General features: G+C 40.8%; 1 protein-coding gene across 14 annotated transcripts in view; it reads left to right on the plus strand.

Moving 5' to 3' along the window:
* The window catches only part of cacna1g (calcium channel, voltage-dependent, T type, alpha 1G subunit), a 321585-nt gene that overhangs the window by 262219 nt on the left and 36749 nt on the right, over window positions 1-22617 (plus strand). For 7 of the 14 annotated variants that reach the window (XM_055004159.1, XM_055004146.1, XM_055004148.1 and 4 more), the window contains 5 exons: window positions 3788-3914; window positions 4850-4975; window positions 5106-5195; window positions 5371-5584; window positions 7285-7335. In XM_055004159.1, coding sequence (XP_054860134.1) covers window positions 3788-3914; window positions 4850-4975; window positions 5106-5195; window positions 5371-5584; window positions 7285-7335 — 608 coding nt within the window. The remainder of the gene's footprint in view (window positions 1-3787; window positions 3915-4849; window positions 4976-5105; window positions 5196-5370; window positions 5585-7284; window positions 7336-22617) is intronic. The other 7 variants (XM_055004151.1, XM_055004152.1, XM_055004158.1 and 4 more) reach the window with 3 other exon arrangements.

The raw sequence follows: 22617 nt of genomic DNA on the forward strand, positions 1-22617 counted from the left end.
CATCCTACTACAAATAGCAGCACAGCGTTACTGTAACTATGATTAGAAGTAAACACTCCATCAGCTGCCTGCTGATGATCACATGTTTGAAATTCTACTACAAATCGACCGTTGCCGAGTTATCGGACTTACCTTAAATGATACAAGGAACAACTGATTAAATTGTACACATGTATAACACACGCTGCTCAGCACAAGGTAATTTTGTTTGTGGGTAGATCTATAATAATTGGCCACATTCTATGGTTTCGTGATTTCTGCCACGACTTTTTTCAAGATTTCAGCCGTCGCAAATGCTGCAACGACTGAGCAAACTTGACGGAGTACTACGCTCTCTGAGTGCTTTTCTTGTTACCCTCCTTCCAGATGTTTAGAATTTCTTTATATGACACCAGAATTCATGTTGTTACTGTTCGGATTACCTTTATGTGAAAAGTGAGTCACAAAATTTAATACCTGAAGAGGAAGGACTGCCTTAGGTTGAAGAATAGGGGAGCACACGGTAATTTACACGGCAAGGTGGAGCAAGAAACAAAGTTTACACACAAGAAACGCAGAGAAAATAGAAGCTGCCTCATTTTTTATTCCCTCTATTTTCCTGCGACACATCAGCCCTCCTCTCCTCCCTCTGTTCCCTATTTCTATCTCTCAGCATCACTTAATTACACTCAGTGTTTGCACTGTGGGAGTACTCCTGCAACTTACTGCCCTACTTGTTCCCGTTCCTTAATGCGAGGGATATGTTGGTGGTGGAGAGAGACGGGCGATGCATGTGTGCAGGTGTTGAACATCGCAGCACACTCCTCTCCCGCTCCTTTGTATAGCGCACAAAACAAGGACGTGCTGTGAACTCCTACAAAATTGTGCATGGAGGTAGATTGGAAGAAGCGAATGTTACCTTTTTTTCCCCTGTGACTCCCTCCACTCATCTACTACTCATGCTCCTTTGTGTGTCGAATGCAAATAGACAGTATGGAGCCCATCGCAATATGTGTCCTTCAGGTACCACATCATCAGAGTGTATTGACTCAGAATAAGAGGCTCGTCTCTCTTTGGTTCCCTTCCTTAATAAGTCTTTTCACTTCTGAATAGTCAGAGTGAAGCTGGAAAGGAGAACATGATGTAAAGAGGTTGGCCTGGGGTTTTCACATACAACGCAGAAATGCAGGGAAAGACTTTTTAGAAGTAATGTACGATCTGAGGGAAGTTTATACAGTGTGCTTTGGTCCTACACAGATTCTGCAAATTCACTGAGTTCCCCGGAAAGGCGGACCTTTTCTTCCTCTTAATTTCTTCTCAAGTCACATTATCTCCTTCCTGAAATTTTTACAGGCAATTTCAGAAAATAACGGCAGCGGAAGTTTATTTACCCTCATCTCCACAAGGAGGCAACAAGTTGTGACTGAGTATACTTATAGTAGTATCTTCCACTTTATAATAAGAGGCCTGCACCCCTCTTTGAGCCTGATATCTTCATCTTGAATGGCGTTTGCCATGTGAGCTTCATTCTACTCCAATCCTTGATTTGATTTCTTAAATCATATCATTACAAGTGTTTGACTAATTATAATATGACATAGTGATGGTACGTGATTTGCAAATACCTTTATTTAAAGGCTGAATGTAGGATTTGCTTGAGTAACATATTGTAATATGCTTCTTTCTGTTATGAACCATGGTAATCACCACGGCACCATTTTTCATTAAACAAACTGAACAATTTTGTTCAGTTTGTTTAATGAAACAAACTCACTGACAGTGTGTGATGGCTGACACGTCACACACTGTCAGTGAGACGCTTCTGATGAAGGCGAGAGCTTTCGCCGAAACTGTCAAGAAGGTAATCAACATCTATATATTCATCTTATGTCTGAACAAAAGAACTTAAAACTCATGTAAACTGAACAGTTGTTTCCAACCCACATTCCCTGTTGTTTCCTAGTGGATTGTGGCTGTACCCTAAATCAATAACAGATAGGTTAGTCTAGCTCAAGAACTTCTTGAAGTTAAACAAGTATTCAAAATCACATTTGAAACATTGGCATACACACTGGAGAAGACTGATTCAACAAACCTTTTATGTGCATTTATAGTTCACAATAAAGAGATATCACTTGGACAAAAAAAGAGTGCCACTGAATTTTGATTGCCTATACTGAAGAATTTAATACAAAGATATTTATTCCCCAAGTCTCAGGAACTCTACTGTATGGATGGAACACCATTCATCTAAAAGACATTCCCTCATTTGGTGTTTTGATGATGATGGTGCAGACCACTGTCTGAAACATCAATGCAAAATCCTCCATAGGTGTTCAGTTGGGTTGAGATCTGGTGACTGTAGAGACCACAGTACATAATTTACACCATTTTAATCAAACCCTTCAGTGGCCCTTTGCACCCTATGGAAGGGGACAAGCAAACTCAAACTATGCCAGGAGCAAAGCCACTGGCCCCTACATGTAGGACTCAAGTGTTCAGGTTTCTTTTTTAGGTTACCTTCTGTCTATATGTTCTCTTAGCCCAAGTTTTTCTGTATAGAGGAATTTTTGGCTTCCCTCACTAAGGTTTTAGCAAGTGCCAAAGGGAATTTACCAGCACCAAAATGGTAGGAATTGAGTAAAAAAACATTTCATTCTGTTATCCGGTGTTTCACTGACACAGGCACTTATATTTCTCTTTATCAAATGGTCTGAAATATTTGGAAAATGCATAGATTTCTCTCAGACTTGTTGCATTTATGTTACACTGTCCAATTGTGCTTACTGTCATGTCTAGTCACTCCCCAAAGGCTCATTCTGAGCCAGGAAAAACGCTGATAACATAACAGTATGAATCTCACAAGGAGACAGACGCAGTTGCAGCTCTTGAACTCTAGTGCCCTCTATAGACCGCAAGTTGTACCTCAACTCAACAAGGTTTTCTGAGGAATATCAGGAGAGGCAGTGAGGTGCAGACCGATGAGGTGTATCCATCGGCTCGTTATTCTCTGATCAGGCCTATTGATCAGTGTGGCCTCGGTCAGCCCTGGCCCCTTATTATCGCATGTCTTCTCTTAGTGTGCTATTGACTCTTCCTTCACTCAACTGTCTGCTCAGGGGAAAACATACAGTGCAGACAAAGACGAATAGACAACGGCAGAGCATATTATCACCTCAACAGCACCTTGGCTTGTGTAGCATTGTTTTTTCTCTCTTTTGTGTGTATCTTATTTGCCACTTCATATTGACTTTGGTGTGTGCATGTGTGTGTTTGTGCATGCACACGAAAAGGCACTGTTGTAAATCATGTGTTTTATGTGCGAACGCCTGTACAAATGAGTGTGTGTCCATTAGGTTTTATGTCAGACATGTGGGTTGAGTTTTGCCCTGAGAAGCTGAGCTGCAGTGCTGGGTGCCCTGCTGGCACTAATTAAACATCCTCATCAGTCCATTGGCTTAATTAGATGTGTCTGTTTCCCTGACAGCAGCAAAGAAAGGAAGCAGAAAGAGACTATTTTTTTAAGAGGGTGGTAGCGAGTGGAAGTTACTGTGTCCAAGAGCCAACAAGTGCGGGTCTGAGAAGTTCAAATGAGAAAAAACTGTGGTAACAAGGGAAATTAAGAAAAATGTGTGTGTAAATGTGTGTGAGGGCCTGGGGGTGAGTGTGGGGTGTGGGGAGGTTGCAGGTTGGATCGCCGCAGGCATCCCTTCTCCATCTGGTCCGAGCTGTACAGCGAGTGACCTGAAAGTGCCCTGCAGTCACACACACACAGTACACTAATACGCTATTACATGCAATGTTGCAGCGTGATCAGCAGAGCCCCGGGCCTGAAGCTGGTGGTGGAGACTCTGATGTCGTCATTGAAGCCCATCGGCAACATAGTGGTCATCTGCTGTGCCTTCTTCATTATCTTTGGCATCCTGGGAGTACAGGTGAGAAGGGAAGGGAAGAAGGATGCAGACAAAAATAAAGAGTGAAGAAAAACTCTGACAGATGCTCTGACAGTTCTTCACTCTCTCCTGTCCCGCCTTGGGTGGACATACATCATGAAATCTTAGCAGAACAATAGTTTTTCCATGCACTCTTCACATTATAACTCACGCGTCAGGACACTTATGTCTGCTTATCTGGATTTAATGGAGATTTCATGGCTAACAGCCCAAGGACTGATCCATACCAATGAGCTCTGTGCCCTTGGTGCAGCACCAGCTCCTGTTTATCTGCCATCAGCATGTTAATGTCCATAAACCATCTGCCCAAGCGAGCTAGTGCCATGAAGGGTTAATGGCTATTACGATACCGTGAAGCATTGATTTCAGTATTCACACGTTAACATGTTTCTGTAGCACTTACTGCCCCAGTGCTGAAATGTTCAGAATGCTGCAAATCCCAAAATTGTCTTTCAATGACCTACAATGTTTTGTGACATATTTTTACTACACAGTCAATGCTGTATTTTGTGCTCTGGCTCTTAAGTACCACTTCTGGCAGTCCAAATGCTGCCTTGTCATAATTGCAACCTAGAGTAGTCATCCTCGATGACCTGTGTGATGTGTTCTAGGCAAATGTAATTTTTTAACTCTTCTCATTATTTGTCTTTGACATATTAAAAGCAGAGGTGATAAGGTGCATCTTAGTGAAATGTATGCAAGCTGAAACATAAATACATTCACAAGGTCAATCAAAATATTCACAACTGGAGCCAAATCAAAGCATTATCTGAGGTTAAGATCCTCTTATTACAAAGCTCCTTCCATCCAAGTGATTTTATATATTTCAACCCTTAAACCAAACACAGGCCACATAATTTAGTTTTACGAAGTGGTTTCCTTTTCAGGTTCAGACATTTGTGTGTTCTTCTCCTCAGCTTTTCAAGGGAAAGTTCTTCTTTTGTAAAGGAAAGGATGTGAGGAACATCACTAATAAGTCAGACTGTTTGCAAGCCGATTATGAATGGGAAAAGCGCAAATACAACTTTGACAACCTGGGACAGGTAAGTCCTCAGAAATTCCAAGATTCCTGATAGGCTGATTCATAAACGTATGTATTCATGATGTTTTCTTAGCCTTGTTTCTAGTGTCACATGCAGTTAGGTTTCACCCCTTCCTCCTTTCCTGCCTCAGGCCTTGATGTCTCTCTTTGTACTGGCGTCAAAAGATGGCTGGGTGGACATTATGTACGATGGACTAGATGCTGTAGGAGTTGACCGCCAGGTAAATATGGTCAATTGTGAAAATGTGACACCAAGCAGTCATGGCAAGTCATTTGACTATGCATGAAATCATTTCAAACAATCCACTGATAAATATTTACCCAGCAGTCAGTCATAAGTTAAAATGCTCTATGAAGGCTACCAGATGAAAAAGATTTTTTTTTTCTGTGTTTCAGCCAATAATGAACTACAACCCATGGATGCTGCTCTACTTCATCTCTTTCCTTCTGATCGTTGCCTTCTTCGTGCTCAACATGTTCGTGGGTGTGGTGGTGGAGAACTTCCACAAGTGTCGACGCCACCAGGAGGCCGAGGAAGCCAAACGCAGGGAGGAGAAGAGACTGAAACGCATGGAGAAAAAGAGACGGAGTAAGGAGAAGGAGCTGGCTGGTCGGTAGTCTTTCCACATCTTTCTGAGTCCTGCTTGATTTGAGCTTGAGCCTTTTTTTTCTTTTTGCTTTTTAATTTGGTTTGGCCGAATTCGGAAGAGCGCAATTAGTGAACTAGTTTCAACCATAGTTGCTACTCTGCGGTAGATCCCCCCTTTCCCTAGTCCATCCTCTTTCCTTTTACCCGTGAGTCCTCGGGCTGGTTTTTGTTGCAGATTGACGGTCACCTGCTCTGGTTCTGCAGACTCTGCTACAGACTGTGGAGGCTCTTCTTCAACCCCAGCATCAAACTGATCAAGCTGGATTTTAAGACAAGCTCTCATAATCGACAGGTTTGCAGAGGTAGAACAGCTGACTGCTGGAGTTAGCCCCTTCCTTTCCCTCTTCCCTTACCTTGCCTGGTCTACCGTAGATGCCGTGCTTGGGATGGCCCCTTGGAGCATGCCCAGTGAGTGCTGACATGCGGGGCTTGCATGGTGGTGGGTATACAGAGCTAGAGGGAGGGGGAGTTGTTAATCATTTAATCGCCCTGATCGAAAAGGAGATGACCCCCCTCCCTTCCTCTCTTCTGCATGTGGTTTAGTACAGCCGCGGGGGCAGGGATAGACCAAAATCTGGAAGGAAAGGATGAAGAGTTTCCCCGAAGCCAAGATCTGAGATCACTTCAGGCGAGATTTGTAGGAGCTAGAGCTAATTCCCTGCTTGTCCCCCCTCCCCTGCGGCTGTATAGGATTTGGTGACAAACTGCTTGGTTTGGTTTTTTTATTCTTTCCACTGCGTCCTCCACACCAAAATAGCAGCATCTGCTAGCATTAGCCTTCTTGAGAATTTGGTGCCTGTACAGTATTTTACCCACTTATTCCAAAGGCACTTACTTTTTTATACTTTGTACAAGGAGCAGTGGACACGATTGGTTTCTTAAAGTTGAAAGTAAAAACCTTTGATTTCCTTCTCTATGATAATTTTATTTCATCACTGGAATGTTTCTGTCAACCTCTTGAGAAATACAGATAGAAAATGATCTTCCTTTTACAGGAGGTTTCTACCAAGGGTGTCTGACCAATCGAGAAACTCCCCTCAGACCATATCACACACAGTCTCTATGTACACACTTTATACATCAAGAGGCCCCTTTACCTTTTCTTTTTTCATATGTCCTGGTTTGTCACCGTGTTTTTTGCTTTTTCCTTCTCTGATTTTTGGTTGAAAAGTTTGTCTTCTTTTTTCCTGGCTTGGTACTTTTTTTTCTTGCCAGGATATCTTTTTTTATATACATATATACACAATGCTATTCAAGGTGACAAAAGGTCCAAATGTTGCTTTGTGAACAAAATAGCAACACAAAAAGGCAAGGTTGCTGCTCGAAATAGGCAACGTACAGGAATAACTCAATGGCATACAGTTTGCAAGGTGGTTGTCAATGTCTGCTATGTTCGGAAAACTGTGGTTTTGCGAATCAGCGGCTTCCTGATTGTTACACTACATAAAGTGAACGTATTAATCCAAAGAACTGGACTCAGAATTACTGGAAAGACAAAACATAGGAACATAAACCAGCTTAATCTTTCATCGCTTCCTTCTGGCCTTACTCCATCCCTCTTTTCCTCTTTCTCTCTCTTTGACTCTCTTCTGTTTCTCATCCATCCTTCCTTCCTTGCTTTCTTCTGCTTCTCTCTGACTAACACAGTCTCATTCCTCCAGATTTAATGGTTCCGGGGGTGAGTTGGGCCCTTTCTGACGGCACATTAAAAGGTACAGAGTTTCCAGCATGTTCTGTGTGTCCCTTTAAATCCCCCACCACCACCGACCACGACCACCCACCATGGTGGCTAGGGTTCTAAGTTCAGTATTCACGGGAGGTAGGGCCCCATCCTGCGTCCCCGCCCCCCTGCCTCTCTCCCATCAGCCCTCAGTCCGCTGGACATGCTGTTACCTGTTTTCTCTGTCGTGGCTTTGTCTTTCACAGCTCTTCCACACCGTCCGCGATCCATCCACTGTTCACAGCACTGCACCGCTGCACCATCACCACAAGAGGAGAAGACTTTGGTTTAGTTAAGTTGGCAGGAAAACTGAGATGGAGATGTGGTGAGATAGGCCCCTACTGAGGGACGAAAGATGTTGTTAACTCTTGAGATAAAGGTTTCCAGAGCATCTCATTATTTTCATAAACCTACAGCACTGTTGTCCTGTTGGAATTCTTTCAGTAGACACGTTAAGGGTCATTCCAGTTTATTACCACTTGGGGTTTATTTTAATTGTGACGGCCATCTTCTCTGCTGTTATGGTCATAATTTGCTCACCAAAGTCATTCCTGGGATATCTGGGAACATGGTGACAGTGGTGCAATAACTTGTGAAACTTGTAAGAAACATGAGCAGTAAGACATCAGACAGTGCTTTGAGCTGAGAGTCAATGTTAACATCATGACCTTCTGATATTTAACAGATACCATGTTTACCAATTTTATTACTTAATTTAACCTGTTAGTATGCTGATGTTTTCTAATTAGCACAACACACAGAGCACAGCTTAGTTTTGCTTTTACTTGGACATGAGATAGAAACCTCACTGTGGTACACATATGCCAAAAACTATGAAAATTGGCCCCGATTTTGCACAAGAAGTATATACACTGACTTAAGGTGACTTTTGGCTTTTTTGAAAAAGAAATATGGTGTTTCCACTTCCTATTATACACATTATTTCTTTTTCAAAGAAGTCAAAAGTCACCTTAAGTCTTCGACTCCAAACTGCATGAAATGTGACTGTTACCAGCTGACATAAAACAGTAAAACAATTTTTGTTCACATGGACTACAAGACAAGGACAGTTGTGTGCATGCTCGGCAGTAGCGTTGGCGAAAGATATGCATATGACCTACTGTCGTTGTATGGATGGCATCGAACAAACTCCTGCAAACTAGAAAAGTAGTATAATACCAATGCATATCTATATGCAGTGTCTGCAAGGGAGTCTAATTAAGGCTTTGGCCATAATGAGCCAACTTTTGCCAGTTAGCTCAAAATGTAAAGTACAGCTGAGTCAACCCTTAGTTGTCCAGTCATGACCCAAAGTCCAATATATATGACAAGTAGACATTTTTACATGGTGAGCATGATTAAAAGTTAAGGTAAAAAGTTAAGGATGGTTACTCCTGAGGGGAATATGTACATGTGTCTAAACATGTACATAGTTGGCATGACTTTAAGGCAACCATCTATGATGATTCGAACAGTGAAAAGTTAAACGAGGACGCTCTGTGAAGTGTGATGGATGTTTGGAGCAGATATTGTAGCTGTGTTTCTCGTCTGTCTGACTGACTAACAAGAGGAAAGATGACAAAAGTTGTTATCACAAGGCCCAGTTTTGATAACTGAGAATTAACCTTAAAACTTGAGTTACGTGACTTGAATTGAATTCTGTCTCACATTGTGTCTCGTAATCTTATCTCACTTCTGTTACTTTAGATCAGAACTTTGATCGGGTTGCGCAAGCGGTGCCGTCTAAGATGACCAGACTCTCTAATATCATCCTCTATAAAAGGTCACTGGCCTCCATTAAAGGGTATTGGACCACAGAAATTCAATCAAGCACATTCTATTATTTCAGCACTGAGTCTGTGCTTGGCTTTAAAGCTTAATTTCAGACTTCCTCTGCCAAAATATGTAAATGTAATCACAGTAAATTAAATTGCAACAAACTCTGTTAGAAGATTTAACTAGTGTTTCTAGCTGCAATTACACACACAACTCAAGACTTTGCATAGCTTGTTTCACTTGAGGATTTAAATAGTTCCTTTGGTGAAAAACAATGTATCTGTAGTTTATCGGATGTGCACCAGTACGATAGCATTATTAAATCATGGACGAAAATAGAAATAGGGACTATTGCCAACTGCATAAATGTATCTTCACCTAATGGCTGATTTACTATACCACACTGTGTACAAAGGTCACAGTAGTACAAGTTGTTATTAAGCAGGACCACAGCGGTTCTTGTTGAGCATACAGGTCTTCTTAGTGTTGTCTGACCATTCTCTGGTTTTCTGGCACATATTGTTGGATTGTCACAACTAGTTTCCATGACAATCTGCTTAAGTTGCTGTTATGATAGATCGGAGCTGCTGAGGCTGAGGGGCGTCTTCCACAATGACAACCCTTTCATTGACTCGTCTATGTATTCTTGTGGTTGTGTCTTTGTTTACCCACATATCACCAGGTGCAATGTCTGTTAAACAGAGGTACATTCCTGGAAGGTAGACCTGATTGTGTTGGTTTCTGTTCTTGTGTGCTTGTGCGTGTATGTGTGCGTATGCGAGTGTGTCAGAGAGCAGATGGCTGCAGAACAGGTTGTAAAATATGCAGGAGCAGCTATCTCATCCTGAAGTCCCTGCTCCTCTCAGTCTGGACGGCTGTCTGAGGGGGGAGCAGGACCCCCACAATCCTTTGTTGATCCAATGCGGCATTTTGTCTCAGGACACAAGTGCTTGCAGTATTTTGATATTTTCACCCAAAGGTAATTACAGAACTGTCAAGAACACAAAACTCACATAAAATACAGTGTCCACACAGCCAGGCACTCAGGTATTTGTGTTTAGGTGGTCAGTGTGTGCGTGCATGTGTGCTTTTCACACATTGTGTCTGTGTGTGAGCGTGTGGACTCTTATCTTTAGCTTGCACTGCACCAGAGTAGCCATTTGTGGAGGCTAGACGGAGGAGACGAACAAAGACAGGAAAGAAGGTGATGGAGGAGGTGCATTAAGATTTTGACTAGAGATGGAGGGAGGAGAGAATCACAAAAACACACTCATTTAATCCAACTGGAACTAAGGATTTAAATTAGAAACACATCTCATCAGAGCTTGAGATTTGAGTAAGATGCAGGTCACAAAGATGATGAGGCAAGAAGGGACTTGAGCCTAATGTTGTTCACCACTTTAGTAAATCGTGTTAGTATGCAAACATTACACAATTAGCACTAAACGCAGAGCTCAACTGTGGCTGTATTCATTAAATTACATCTTTTACATGATGACTGAGCTAAATCCAAGTTGAGGCATCTCTGAAGTTGTTAGTCTTCATCCTAAGGGGAGCTAGCACGGCCCTAGAGCCAACAACTATGAGAAGTTTTGTCAGTCAAAGTTGAACCAGGAAGGTCTGTAAACTGACAGATCTTTGGTTATTGTAGATGCTTCCACACTAAAGTATTTGACAAATTAAAATTTAAATCTGTTAAACCAAAAATAAAATCCATCTATCCTCTATCTTCTAGCTGCGAGGTGACAGTGCTAACCACCTAGCCACTGTGGAACCCCACAAGCTAAAATATGTACCAAATGTTATGACAATCCTTTCAAATGCTGTCAAGAAATATTACTAGGGTTCATTCTTTGGACAGCACAGATGCCTACAGTGAATGTAAAGTTGAATCAGTCAAACAGATGGTGAGATAGTTAATTGAAAGCAAAAAATGTTTAACTAATGTTGACACCAGAGTAAAAGTCAAAGGATAACAAAATATCTCGACTTAATCATATAGGGATCGTGCATGTCTAACAAATTTCAACTAAATTCAGTTTTATCTGTATAGTGCCAATTCACAACATATGCCATCTCATAGCACTTCACATATTTTAAGCAAAGAGCAGAGAATCCAACTATCCAAAATTGCCTTGGGAACAAGCAGTTGACAACAGTGGGAAGAAACCAATCAGTTCTACTTTTTTTTTTTAAATATTATTTTTTGGGCATTATTTGCCTTTTGTTGACAGGATAGCAGGAGAGAGAGACAGGAAACATGGGTAGAAGAGTGGGGGAATTACATGTAGCCAGCTGAGCTATCCAGGCACCCCTATCAGTTCTGTTTATACAGTGTCAATTTGCAACATATGTCATTTCAAGGCATTTCACATAGTAAGGCCAAGCCTTTACAAATGTATATTTTAGAGAGAAACCCAAAATTCCAAAGATGCCCTTTGCACAGGCTCTTTGGTGATGGTGGGAAGAACAACTGCTGCTTTAACAGGAAGAGACCCCTGGCAGAACCAGGTTCAGGGATGGTGGTTATTTGCCTCAACCAGTTGGGCTGAGGATGCTGTTGTTGTTGACTGTCACCTTCAGGGACCTGAAACATTTACAACCTGACTTTGAATTTGCTAATGGAGATGTGTGACTAGACCTGCTGCTAAAGAAATTGTCCCTGGAGAAGATAAGTGTCTAAGAGGTTGAACCAAGTGGTGGTATACATATAGAGACAAAGAAAATTGTCGTCATATACGGACATGTATGCACTCAGACACATAACGAGCTGCAAAAAGTCACAAACACACACACATCCAGGGCAGCCTAGTTCCCCTCAGGGTCAATGCAGAGCATCTCTTCGGAGTTGACTTGTTGTGTAGATCATGTGTTGTGCAGTCAGAGTCAGCAAGCTGTGACAGAGCCATCAAGAAAAGCTACAGTACAGTGCAAATGATGTATGCTGCAGAACTGTAAGTATAGATCCATATTATTTCCTGCCTGTTCAACTCACAGTGAGCTCTTAGAGAGATGGAGTGCTGCATTTTTTTTTTTTGACAAACAGCAGCTTGTGTCAGGGTAATGATGGCACTAAGTGTTTCTGCACTAGTCTATAGGCTGTGACTGCTGTTTGCAGCAGCAGCAGTATAGGTAGCCACGCTTACTCTGAATATAACCTTTGCAATCTCTATTTTACAGGCAGAATTTTAAGCATAGCAATTTGTCAGATGGTATCATACCTTAAGTCATCCAAGAATTCCATCTGGACAAATCAAGACAAACAGCTACCACAGACACCCAAAGCCCAATGTGTCGTGTTAAAAGTGTTTAATTTGTCTAAAAAATATTAAAAACCCTATGAATTTCTGATTATAGTGTCAAGTCAGGTTACTATTTCTTATCTTCCATCTTCCACAGTGGTTGTGGAAAGGGCGTTAATCTGTTTCAGAAAGGTCAAATTATTGGCCTGCCTCAAGCAAAGAAAACAACTAAGGGTTAAGAACCATCCAATGCATTACTGAAATCTGAAGGATAGTGGTGAACCATCATCTTCGAGGAACAAATGTGTTCAGAACAAACTCATAGATGATTGTAGGAAATCAACAGTCGAACGCACGGCTATGTTTAACAGTAAAAGTAAGAGCATTTCCACACGCACAATGTGAAGGGAACTCAAAGGATTAGGACTAAACAGCTGTGTAGCTTGAGGAAAACCCCTGATCAGTGAGGCTAATCAGACGAGAAAAAAAAGGCTTCAATTTGCTATGCATCCTGAAGATTGGACTCTGGAGCAATGAAAGAAGGTCATGTGGTCTGATGAGTCTAGATTCATCCTGTTCCAAAGTGATGGGAGCATCAGGGTAAGAAGAGAGGCGGATGAAATGATGCACTCATCATGTCTAGTGTCTACCAGCCTGTGGGGGTTAGAGTTATGATCTGGGGTTGGTCAGGTTCAGCAACATTATGTTCCCAAAGAATGAAGTCAGCTGACTACCTGAATATACTGAATGACCGATGACTGAGCGATCCAATGAAATATTAGGATGTGCAACTTTTTTTTTGGATGGGCAGTGTATAATCTGTAGTACATTTTTCTGCACTCTTTGAATGTGCTTGTAGTTTGTCAGTTTATGATACATTATGTGCTCCTTTGTGTTCAATTTGTACTTGTTAATTTGTGTGTGCCACGCTAGTGCTCCTCCTTTAAGTCAGTCTGAGAGAGCTGCAGCTCTGCCATGTTAACAGATGGCCCTCGACTTCCCAAACAGGCTGAACAGATCAACACTGTATCCCAAGCAGCTCTGGCTGGGTCAGCCCCCACGTGAATTCACTCTATCATAACACTCTGTCATCACATCTCACCCCAAACAGTCATCTTATCAAGGAGTACAAGTGCAGGACAGCATAATAGATGCATACTGTACCTCGAGCACAGCAAACACTCACCTCAAAGGTGGGTTTTGATATTTACTTTTATATATACTGTCCCTTTTTTTTCATTCTGTTGGATATAAGCTGCATTGATTTTAAGACTGGTCACATATGTCATGAGATTTATTCCACCTCTGCTGGTGGTCTCATGTTGTTTTGGAAACTCGCGTATTTAAGAGCCAGAGGTGCCAGGCAGAATAGTTGGACCACATCTTTTGTACAGTTTTATTTTCAAGTGCAGCACACACTGGACCTGTCGGGATTCCTGCAGCTTCTGCCTCCTGTGAGTCTAACAAGAGCTCTTTCATGCTGTTTGTCCTCATGCTTCTGTGTGGTACCAAGATAACCGCTTACAGGCAATAACTGCACTGGAAGTACAACCCCTTAAATGCAGGGGGGTCTTTTCTGACATATCTCTGCACTTGTGTATGGTAGACTGACCAACGTGAAATTATGTTGCTTGTTAGCTTTTGCAGAGCAAATTCAGCTGTCACACAAAATGTGTTTTGGTCATTTATAAAACTTTGCAATGATTTGCAGATGCACTTGACAGATTAGACTGATATAATTCACATTTAGTGCTTTTTTCTTTGCAAACACAAAATATAAATAAAGTAATATGTGCAATAACAAGTAATAAATGTTTGAATTAAGTCCCTTTCAGACCTGTAATCCTTTCTTTTACTCTGACAGTGTCTGAATATGTGGGTCTTATAACTGGTAACTTTTGGCCTAAAAATGACACTAATATTACAAAGTCAGACCTAGCAATAATGATCATAGTAATTTATATACACAACCGTTCAAAAGTTTGGGGTCACTTAGAAATGTCCTTATTTTTGAAAGAAAAGCATTTTTTTCAAAGTGGATACCATTAAATTAATCAGAATTACAGTCTAGACATTGTTAATGTGGTAAATGACTATTCTAGCTGGAAACGACTGATTTTTAATGGAATATCTACATAGAGGTACAGAGGAACATTTCCAGCAACCATCACTCCTATGTTCTAATGCTACATTGTGTTATCTAATGGTGTTGAAAAGTTAATTGATTATTGGAAAACTCTTGTGCTATTATGTTAGCACATGAATAAAGGTTGTTTGGGTGACCCTAAACTTTTGAACTGTAGTGTATGTGTGAATGACAGAATGAAGTTACCTGAAAGGAGCTTTAGAGACAATTGTCCTTATTTAAACTAAATGGAATAATCCAGTCCTGCGTTTGCCTCTGAAAGAGTTCCACTTCTGCTTTTTTTTTTTTTTTTTACCATCCTTTTTGACACTTTAAGAACCTCAGATGCAGGTCTGACTCACAAATTTCCAACCTTATGAACCTTTCACTGAAACATATGTAAATCTTTTACTAAACTGTCACATTACGGAAATCTCTGCATCTTACTCAGGTCAGTCAGTTTTAGATTCAGTAAAAAACTAGGATAGAGTTTTAAACGTTGCTTTGTATATATAATGGGTTTTTTTCTGTTTGCAAACACCAGCTTACAGGTCTGCAGATAACTGAGCCAGCAGCTGATGCAAACAGTACGACTGCTGTATTTTTCATGTAGATTCATAAATCCTCATCACCTTGAGGTGGGTAAACAAAGCCATTTCGTATGTTGTGGCGTTAATCTTTGTTGTCAGTACATGGCCAGCAGTCAACAACAGCAACACAAGGATAATAGGATCATCCCCACACATGTTGGGTCCCCTAGCATCAAAAATCGCACACGGCGACATCCAAAAACATAAGTGTGGATATATGCAAAGCAGCTTGACATTCCATGAATAGCTTCTCTTCATCTATTAGCTTTGCGCACACACAAGGAAACACACAAGGCAGCCGGTTCCAATCTCTAGCTGTATCTGGGTCAGAGCTAACAGAGATGAATCTAGCAGAAGTTTCACATTGCCCCTCCTTCTTTTTTTCTATTCTTCTGTTGTAGAAATGTGATTAATAACAGCAGGTCTTTAGGGAGAGGGAGAAGGAGGTAAGGGAATTTCAGAGGGGGAGTGAGATTTAGAGGCAGGAAGGGAGAGACGGTGACATACCTTGGCAAGATGTCTGAGAGATACAGCTCAAGGTTGTGAGAGTTTGATGCCGCAAGTAGCAGTTTTAAGCGACATGTTAAATGTGATGAATCTTTCATAACTTGGGGGTGAGCAGCGACTGGACGCTATGGCGGCGTGCCAGAGCGTGATCGATATCCTCAGTTACATTAGTGCAACTCAGCCACATTATGTATTAATGGTACTTTATTTAGTCAGCAGCAAATGAAGTTAATTTGCTTTCTGGAAACATTAAATATATTAGTTAGTGGTATGAATGACCGATGAGCTATGCACTGAATAGGTGACAACACAATCTGATGGATTGTTGATGTGCCCTGGAGGGAAAATCAAAAGTCATATAACAGGTAATAAAGCTCATTAATTTCCACAGAAGGCAGTGTTTTAACATTAATATGTGCTTTAACTGCTGTGACAGAACACACAGTAATTACTTAGTTTGACTGAAAAGCTGGAAGTAATTTGTGGGAGGGGGAAAAAAATGCCCCAACAACACTCGCTATGAATGTTTCATGTTGGAAACTTTCGCTATGAATATTTCATCTACAGAAATGTCAAGAAGAGAACAGCATGGAGCAGAGTGGCAGACAGCCTCCCATTGTAGCGCTGCCCTGCTGCACTGAATGTAGTGATGAAAGAGGCATGAGGTGGATTTAGATTTCTTTTTTCTTATTTCTACTCAGATTTCGTTATCCAGGGGTCCAGAATCCACAAGCTGTGTCTTTACTTTAATGTGTGTAGAAGTGGAGGATTCTAGAACATTCTGAAAGCATGTTAGTGGCTTAGTGGCAAACAAATTTGTCATCTGCTCAAGTCTGCTTGTCCAAACCGGCTATACATAGAATACATACACAGCAATCTACTATATGTACAAGTGGAATAAGTATTTAAACGAACCAGACGACAGTATTAGGCCGCTGTTATATGGTTTGTGTATGTGAATATAGAGTCAAGAATTTTTATTGTCATTATGTTTTCACACAGTGACTAGGTAAAATTTTTTTTAAAAAAAGGCACACTGTATACAAATAAAATAAAACCCTGAAACATATTAATATGTACACAGAATTAGTGCAAATGAGCCGTGAGATGTGTGGTAAAGTGCAGTCCGGTGCAAGACTCAGTTCTTTATTGCACATAATGTGTCTGTGAGTGAAGGGGGTAAATGGATTGTACAACTCTGGGATAAAAACTGTTTTGCAGTCTGGAAGTTAGATTTTTTATGTTTATGTACTGTTTACCTGGGGGAAGCGGAACAGACAGTCCATTTCCGTGGTGGGTGGTGTCGGCGACGATACGTCGGACCTTCCTCTGGACCCGGCCTGCATATATTGAGTCCAGGTCTGGAAGAGGAAGTCCTTTCTGTCCTGAGCTGTGCAGCTGCCGTACCACAGTGTTGCACTGAGACAAAGGATGGTTTATATTGTGGCTCTGCAAAAGTTTGCCAGGAGCTGAGAGGAGAGACCAACATGTTTCATCTTCCTGAGGAAGAAGAGTTCTTGTTGAGCCTTCTTTACTAGGTGAGCTGTGTTCAGGGTCCAGATATACATGTATCTGCTAGGACTGCTTTGTATGCAGCCCATTGTTTGTGGAACTAAATGTGTATAATTCTTTTGCTACAAAGCCAATAATGCACATGCTGAGCCGTAGCGTGCACATGTGGAATAAATGGATACAACCTACTGAAAACCAAAAATTTGATGGATCCAGAACAGTAACAGGTCATTTTGGGATCTGGGGGGTGAAAACAAAACCTGAACTGAAGAAGGAAACACTGACAATGAAACATTCGTATTGGGTAAAGATGCAGAGTTACTAAAAAAAAAAAATGATGCTCTCGATAGGATGCAAAAAAGTATAGTATTGCATGAAAGTTGTGCTTTTGTTAGGCTTGTCCCTCAAGTGATAGAGTTAAAAGTGGAGGCAGAAAAGAAACCATCAGTGTAATAAGACTGATTGTAAAACACAACTAGATTGTAATATCAAAATGAATAAAGAAAATAAGATTGAGTTCATTCTTACAAACAACTGCACGCATTAACAACATCTAGACTGTATTTCTGATTAATTTAATGTTATCTTCATTGAAAAAAACTGCTTTTCTTTCAAATATAAGGACATTTATAAATCACCCCAAACTTTTGAACGATAGTGTACGTACAAAGGATCTTTTACAAATAGGCTATCATTTTTTAAAATACCTGCCTTTCTCAGTTCAAGTTTTGTTTACAGTATCAAATTTTATTTTCAGTGGCAAAATTAATTCCCACTGTGGTGGCTTCATAAAAATCAGGGGTTAGAAAAGTCAGAGGTATCGTCCGGACTGTGAATGACATCCATCCAAAGATTTTTTAAAAAATGGTCAGAAACACTAAGTAAGTATGTTTAGGATTCTTTCCATCTGCTCATTCCTTTGTGTCTATTTTTTCCCCCCACAACTTTCTGCGACACAGATGTTTCGATGAGTTTTGGAGGTCGCCTAGTGACACGGATGTAATCGTATTCCAAATGATGCCCAGTGTGTCATCCTCTGTGTTTTCTCAGTGGTTCAATATATGTTATTTTCTGACTGTCAAGACTGAGAACATCTGCGTTTGTGGTTAGAAATAGACTTGATGTGGGAGGTGTCAAGCTGTCTTAAAATGTGTTCCCAGTTTTAGTGCTTGACTAGAAGGATTATATTTTAGAAAGCGAAGCAGTCAGGAGGATTTTCTGTAGCTACTTTATGTGTGGTTTATAGCTGTGTGGTGGAAGTGTAGACCAGACAGCGGAGAAATTATGGCATCTAATTGCAAGTCTTTGAACAAATTAAAAGCCTTTACTAAGATATTAAAACACTGACTTCTTAGGTTTGTGTGTAGTTTGACAGAGACTGTGTTAACATTGTTGCTCTGGATCTAAACATGGATGCAACTACAGCAGGAAAGGTTCCAACACTGTGTCATTACGCTGTTATAAAGCTTCCCATCGATGTGTACCTTGTTTTCTCTGTTCTCCCTGTTATTCCGCCCTCCACTCACTGTCCAATCGCTTGCCTTCACCATTCAGTACCCCATTCCAATTGGTCCATCCTGCTCAAGTATGACTCAGAAAGGTGTGTCAGTCTACCATGTGAACCAGCACAATGTGTGTTAGTGTGTCTGCGTTAAAGAGCGTGTGTTATCATGCACTGTCATTTTTGAATGATGTCATGTTTTCTTATTTCTTCACCTCTTTTCTTCTGGACTCCTCAATTTGCTCTGCTGTTCCTCTTTTCTCTCCCCTCGTTTGGTTTAAATCTTGTTTTTTTTCATCGTATTTGTCCTTTTTTTCTCTCCTGTATTTGTGTCTCTTTCTCTCTCTTTCATTTTTAAGCGAGACAGCAGAGCATTCGGGAATTCCAGTTAAATATTATTTGGATTGTTTCACAGTAACTGTTTATGTTTACAGTTGTTTTTGTTTTTTTTGACTCAGTGTTTGCTGGTTTCTAAAAATTGGACACCCATATCTTGAGAATGAAGGTCGACACATTTTTCCTGGCAGACACTGAGTCTCAAGGTTTACTACTGAACCATTCACCCTGAAGGACAGGGACATAAAAGCAGCCGCCGCAACCAGCCAAACCACTGCTTCAGAACCGAAATATAAATGTTTCTCACTGACATTTCATTCATTTGCATCCAGATCTATAACCTTTATACTGCACTGTTGCTGCTTTTACGTCCTGTGCCCTTCTCTTCCTCTCACAGTCATTCCCTTTGTCATCCAGGATCCAAACTATAAGTCTATTTCAGTCCCCACATCTCATCCATTACCCCCATCTATATCAATCCACACCTCTTACCCTAATATTCCAGTCAGCCGTAAAAGTCTTGCAGAACTACCACACCCACAGAGCCTTCAGACACATTCAGAGGAGATCCAGCGAAGCAGCAGCCATTGCGCCAATGAATCAAAGTCACAGCAGCGTCTGGTATCGTTTCGAGATTCATTGTTGGGCCTCCTTTTCATCGGACTAGCCGGCACAACATCCTTTCCACTCCACAACCTACTCTAGAATCCTCACATGATCACCACATTCTGGACAGCTGTAGGTCTTCTGTGTTCCAGACCCATAATCCACATATCCAGTTCAACCCAACCTACCCTCACCCAGACAGTCACAGGACACCCATAGTGCTGTGCTGTGCTGTTTTTACTCATCGGTCCAACAACCAAGGACCCTTACTGTGTCTGTATTTCCCAAAAAATGACCGCCTCGGAAATGTATGCATTATGTTTTTGAGCGTGGCCGCGTCCAAAAGCAACTTCCAGGCCGATTCCTCGGCTCTCAATGTCATCTCCAGCAAAGACAGTGACGAGAGTGACAGTAAGTGTTCTTGGAGTGAAGGTGAGTGAAATGGAGCGCAAAAAGAGGAATGATGGCTCTTGGAGTTGTTTTTGGACAGGGAATATCTCATGTCTTCTGATTTTTCTAACAGTGTTTTCCTTTTTGTCTGTCAGACCCTGGGGCAGATTTTCAGCAGGGATTTTAGATCTCCTTAGAATCAGTGAAGTCATTCAGTAAACCAGAAGCCGAATGTCCGCAGGATGTGGCTGCTACGGCTCAGTTAGGGAGCCGGTTTCAGTGTCTACAGGAAATATTTCAGGAGTGGAGCGACTACCCGGCCTCAGTCTTTGGAGTCACTTTACCATTGGTTTTTGTCTTGTACATACAGCCCTTTTAGCTGTGGAAACAGCTGCTTTTCGACTTAATTACGGTAAAACCCACAAACCAGACTACTATAAATAATATAGTCTGCAGTTTTAAAATGTAGAAACTCATACTTTTCCCTTACTTTCAGCTCTACGTGCTCACTTAGCCTCCAAAATTTGAGAAAAACTAACATATACAGTTAGTGCCAAAGGCAGTGTGGCATTAAAAGACAACCTTTTGCCACCTCCTGGGATGAGTTATTTCAATGTCAGTAATTATATACTAATATAAATAATGTTTTCATCAGCACTGCAGCCCATCTGCTTGGGTATGATTTCTAGTTAACATATAGTTTTATGAGCCATGACTGCTTTATATTTATTCAGCTTCATTAAGTAAAAACAAAAATAATATTTGCAGAGAAATACAATCAGTAGCACTATGCAAAAGTTTTAGGCACCTACATCACCAGGACAATACATCCAAACAGACATTACCTTTCAAAAGTTTGGGGTCACTGAAAAATGTCTTTATTTTTTGAAAGAAAAACTTTTTTTCAATGAAGATAACATTAAATTAATCAGAAATGTAGTCTAGACATTGTTAATGTGGCAAATGACTTTTCTAGCTAGAAACAGCTGATTTTTAATGGAATATCTCCATAGGGTTACAGAGGAACATTTCCAGCAACCATCACTCCTGTGTTCTAATGCTACATTGTGTTAGCTAATGGTGTTGAAAGGCTCATTGATGATTAGAAAACCCTTGTGCAATTATGTTAGCACATGAATAAAAGTGTGAGTTTTCATGGAAAACATGAAGTTACCTGGGTGACCCCAAACATTTGAACGGTAGTGTAGGTAGACTGTTAGCTAAGGTGGCAATTACTTTTTCCACATAGTGCAAGGTGGGGCTGGACAGCATTTTTACTTCAGTAAATAGTAGTAGTAGTAGTAAATAGCATACATACTTTACATCTTAAACTGTCTTTGCGTCTTCACACAGTCTTTATCGCAACACCAGTGAGTCAGTTTAGGGCTACATGAAGAGACAGAAAAAACAACAGAATAGCTGTAGCAAGATGCTACCAACTTGCCTGCCTAAAAAACTGTGAGCAACTTCACCTAAGAGAACTCGTGCTAACACCATTATCTAATTTAGTTTTCTTCCATTTACTGAACTTTCTATCAAGTGATTAATAATAACTATGCATGGCAGTACTTTTTTAAATTAAACTTTTATTGCCTGAAGCTTTTGTGTACATTTACACATATTACATATATACTTCAGACCCATACAAATTTCTGGCAACAATAAACACTACTAAAGACAGCAGGAGCTGCCAGTGAGCTGCTCCACTCATGAAGCTCGTGGACATTGCTGCATACACTACAGTTGAAAACTTTGGAGTCACCCAGGCAATTTCATGTTATCCATGAAATCTCCCACTTGCATTCATGTGCTAACATAATTACACAAGGGTTTTCTAATCATCAATGAGCCTTTCAACACCATTAGCTAACACAATGTAGCATTAGAACACAGGAGTGATGGTTGCTGGAAATGTTCCTCTGTACCCCTATGGAGATATTCCACTAAAAATCAGCCGTTTCCAGCTAGAATAGTTATTTAACACATTAACAATGTCTAGACTGTATTTCTGATTCATTTAATGTTATCTTCATTGAAAAAAAATGCTTTTCATCAAAAATAAGGACATTTCTAAGTGACTCCAAACTTTTGAACAGTATAGTATTAATGGATCATCTTTGTGATAGACGTGCCACTCAGCACAGCCACATCCAGTGGACATTGGCAATAAAAGTATCAGAGGATAAAGCGCAAAACATTTTGAACATCTGTTTAGTTGGGACCCAACATGGACAACCTGGTTTGTCTTTGTGGGTCACCTACATTAGAAGAATAAGGATTTATTCCGTTTAGGTGCAAACAACAAAATACCAGTTACAGACTATAACACCTGCATGTATTGCAGTCCTTTAACAAACACAATGCGATCTAAGTCCCATTGAGAAGATTGTCCTGGAGGGTCTGTTAATTAAACACAAAAGTGGTGTTAAATGTGAGGCTGTAAATGCAGCGAGCAGGTGTTGTGACCTTCACAGAGAGGCTGGTCATGACCCCTCTGTGCATTTGCACTCATCCTTTCAAAATGATATCAAAGCTTAGGGAAGAGGCTCCACCTGCCACATCAGTGAAGGACGTGAGACTGAAAGGGCAGAGCGGAGACGGAGCTTGCCAAAGTGGGAGAATGGGGGCTAAATCATTTCCTCATTCTTCCACTGAATATTTTACAACCTTGCTGGAAAAAAAATCATCG

This window comes from Amphiprion ocellaris, chromosome 18 (genome assembly GCF_022539595.1).
Source record: "Amphiprion ocellaris isolate individual 3 ecotype Okinawa chromosome 18, ASM2253959v1, whole genome shotgun sequence".
NCBI classification, from domain to species: Eukaryota; Metazoa; Chordata; class Actinopteri; family Pomacentridae; genus Amphiprion; species Amphiprion ocellaris.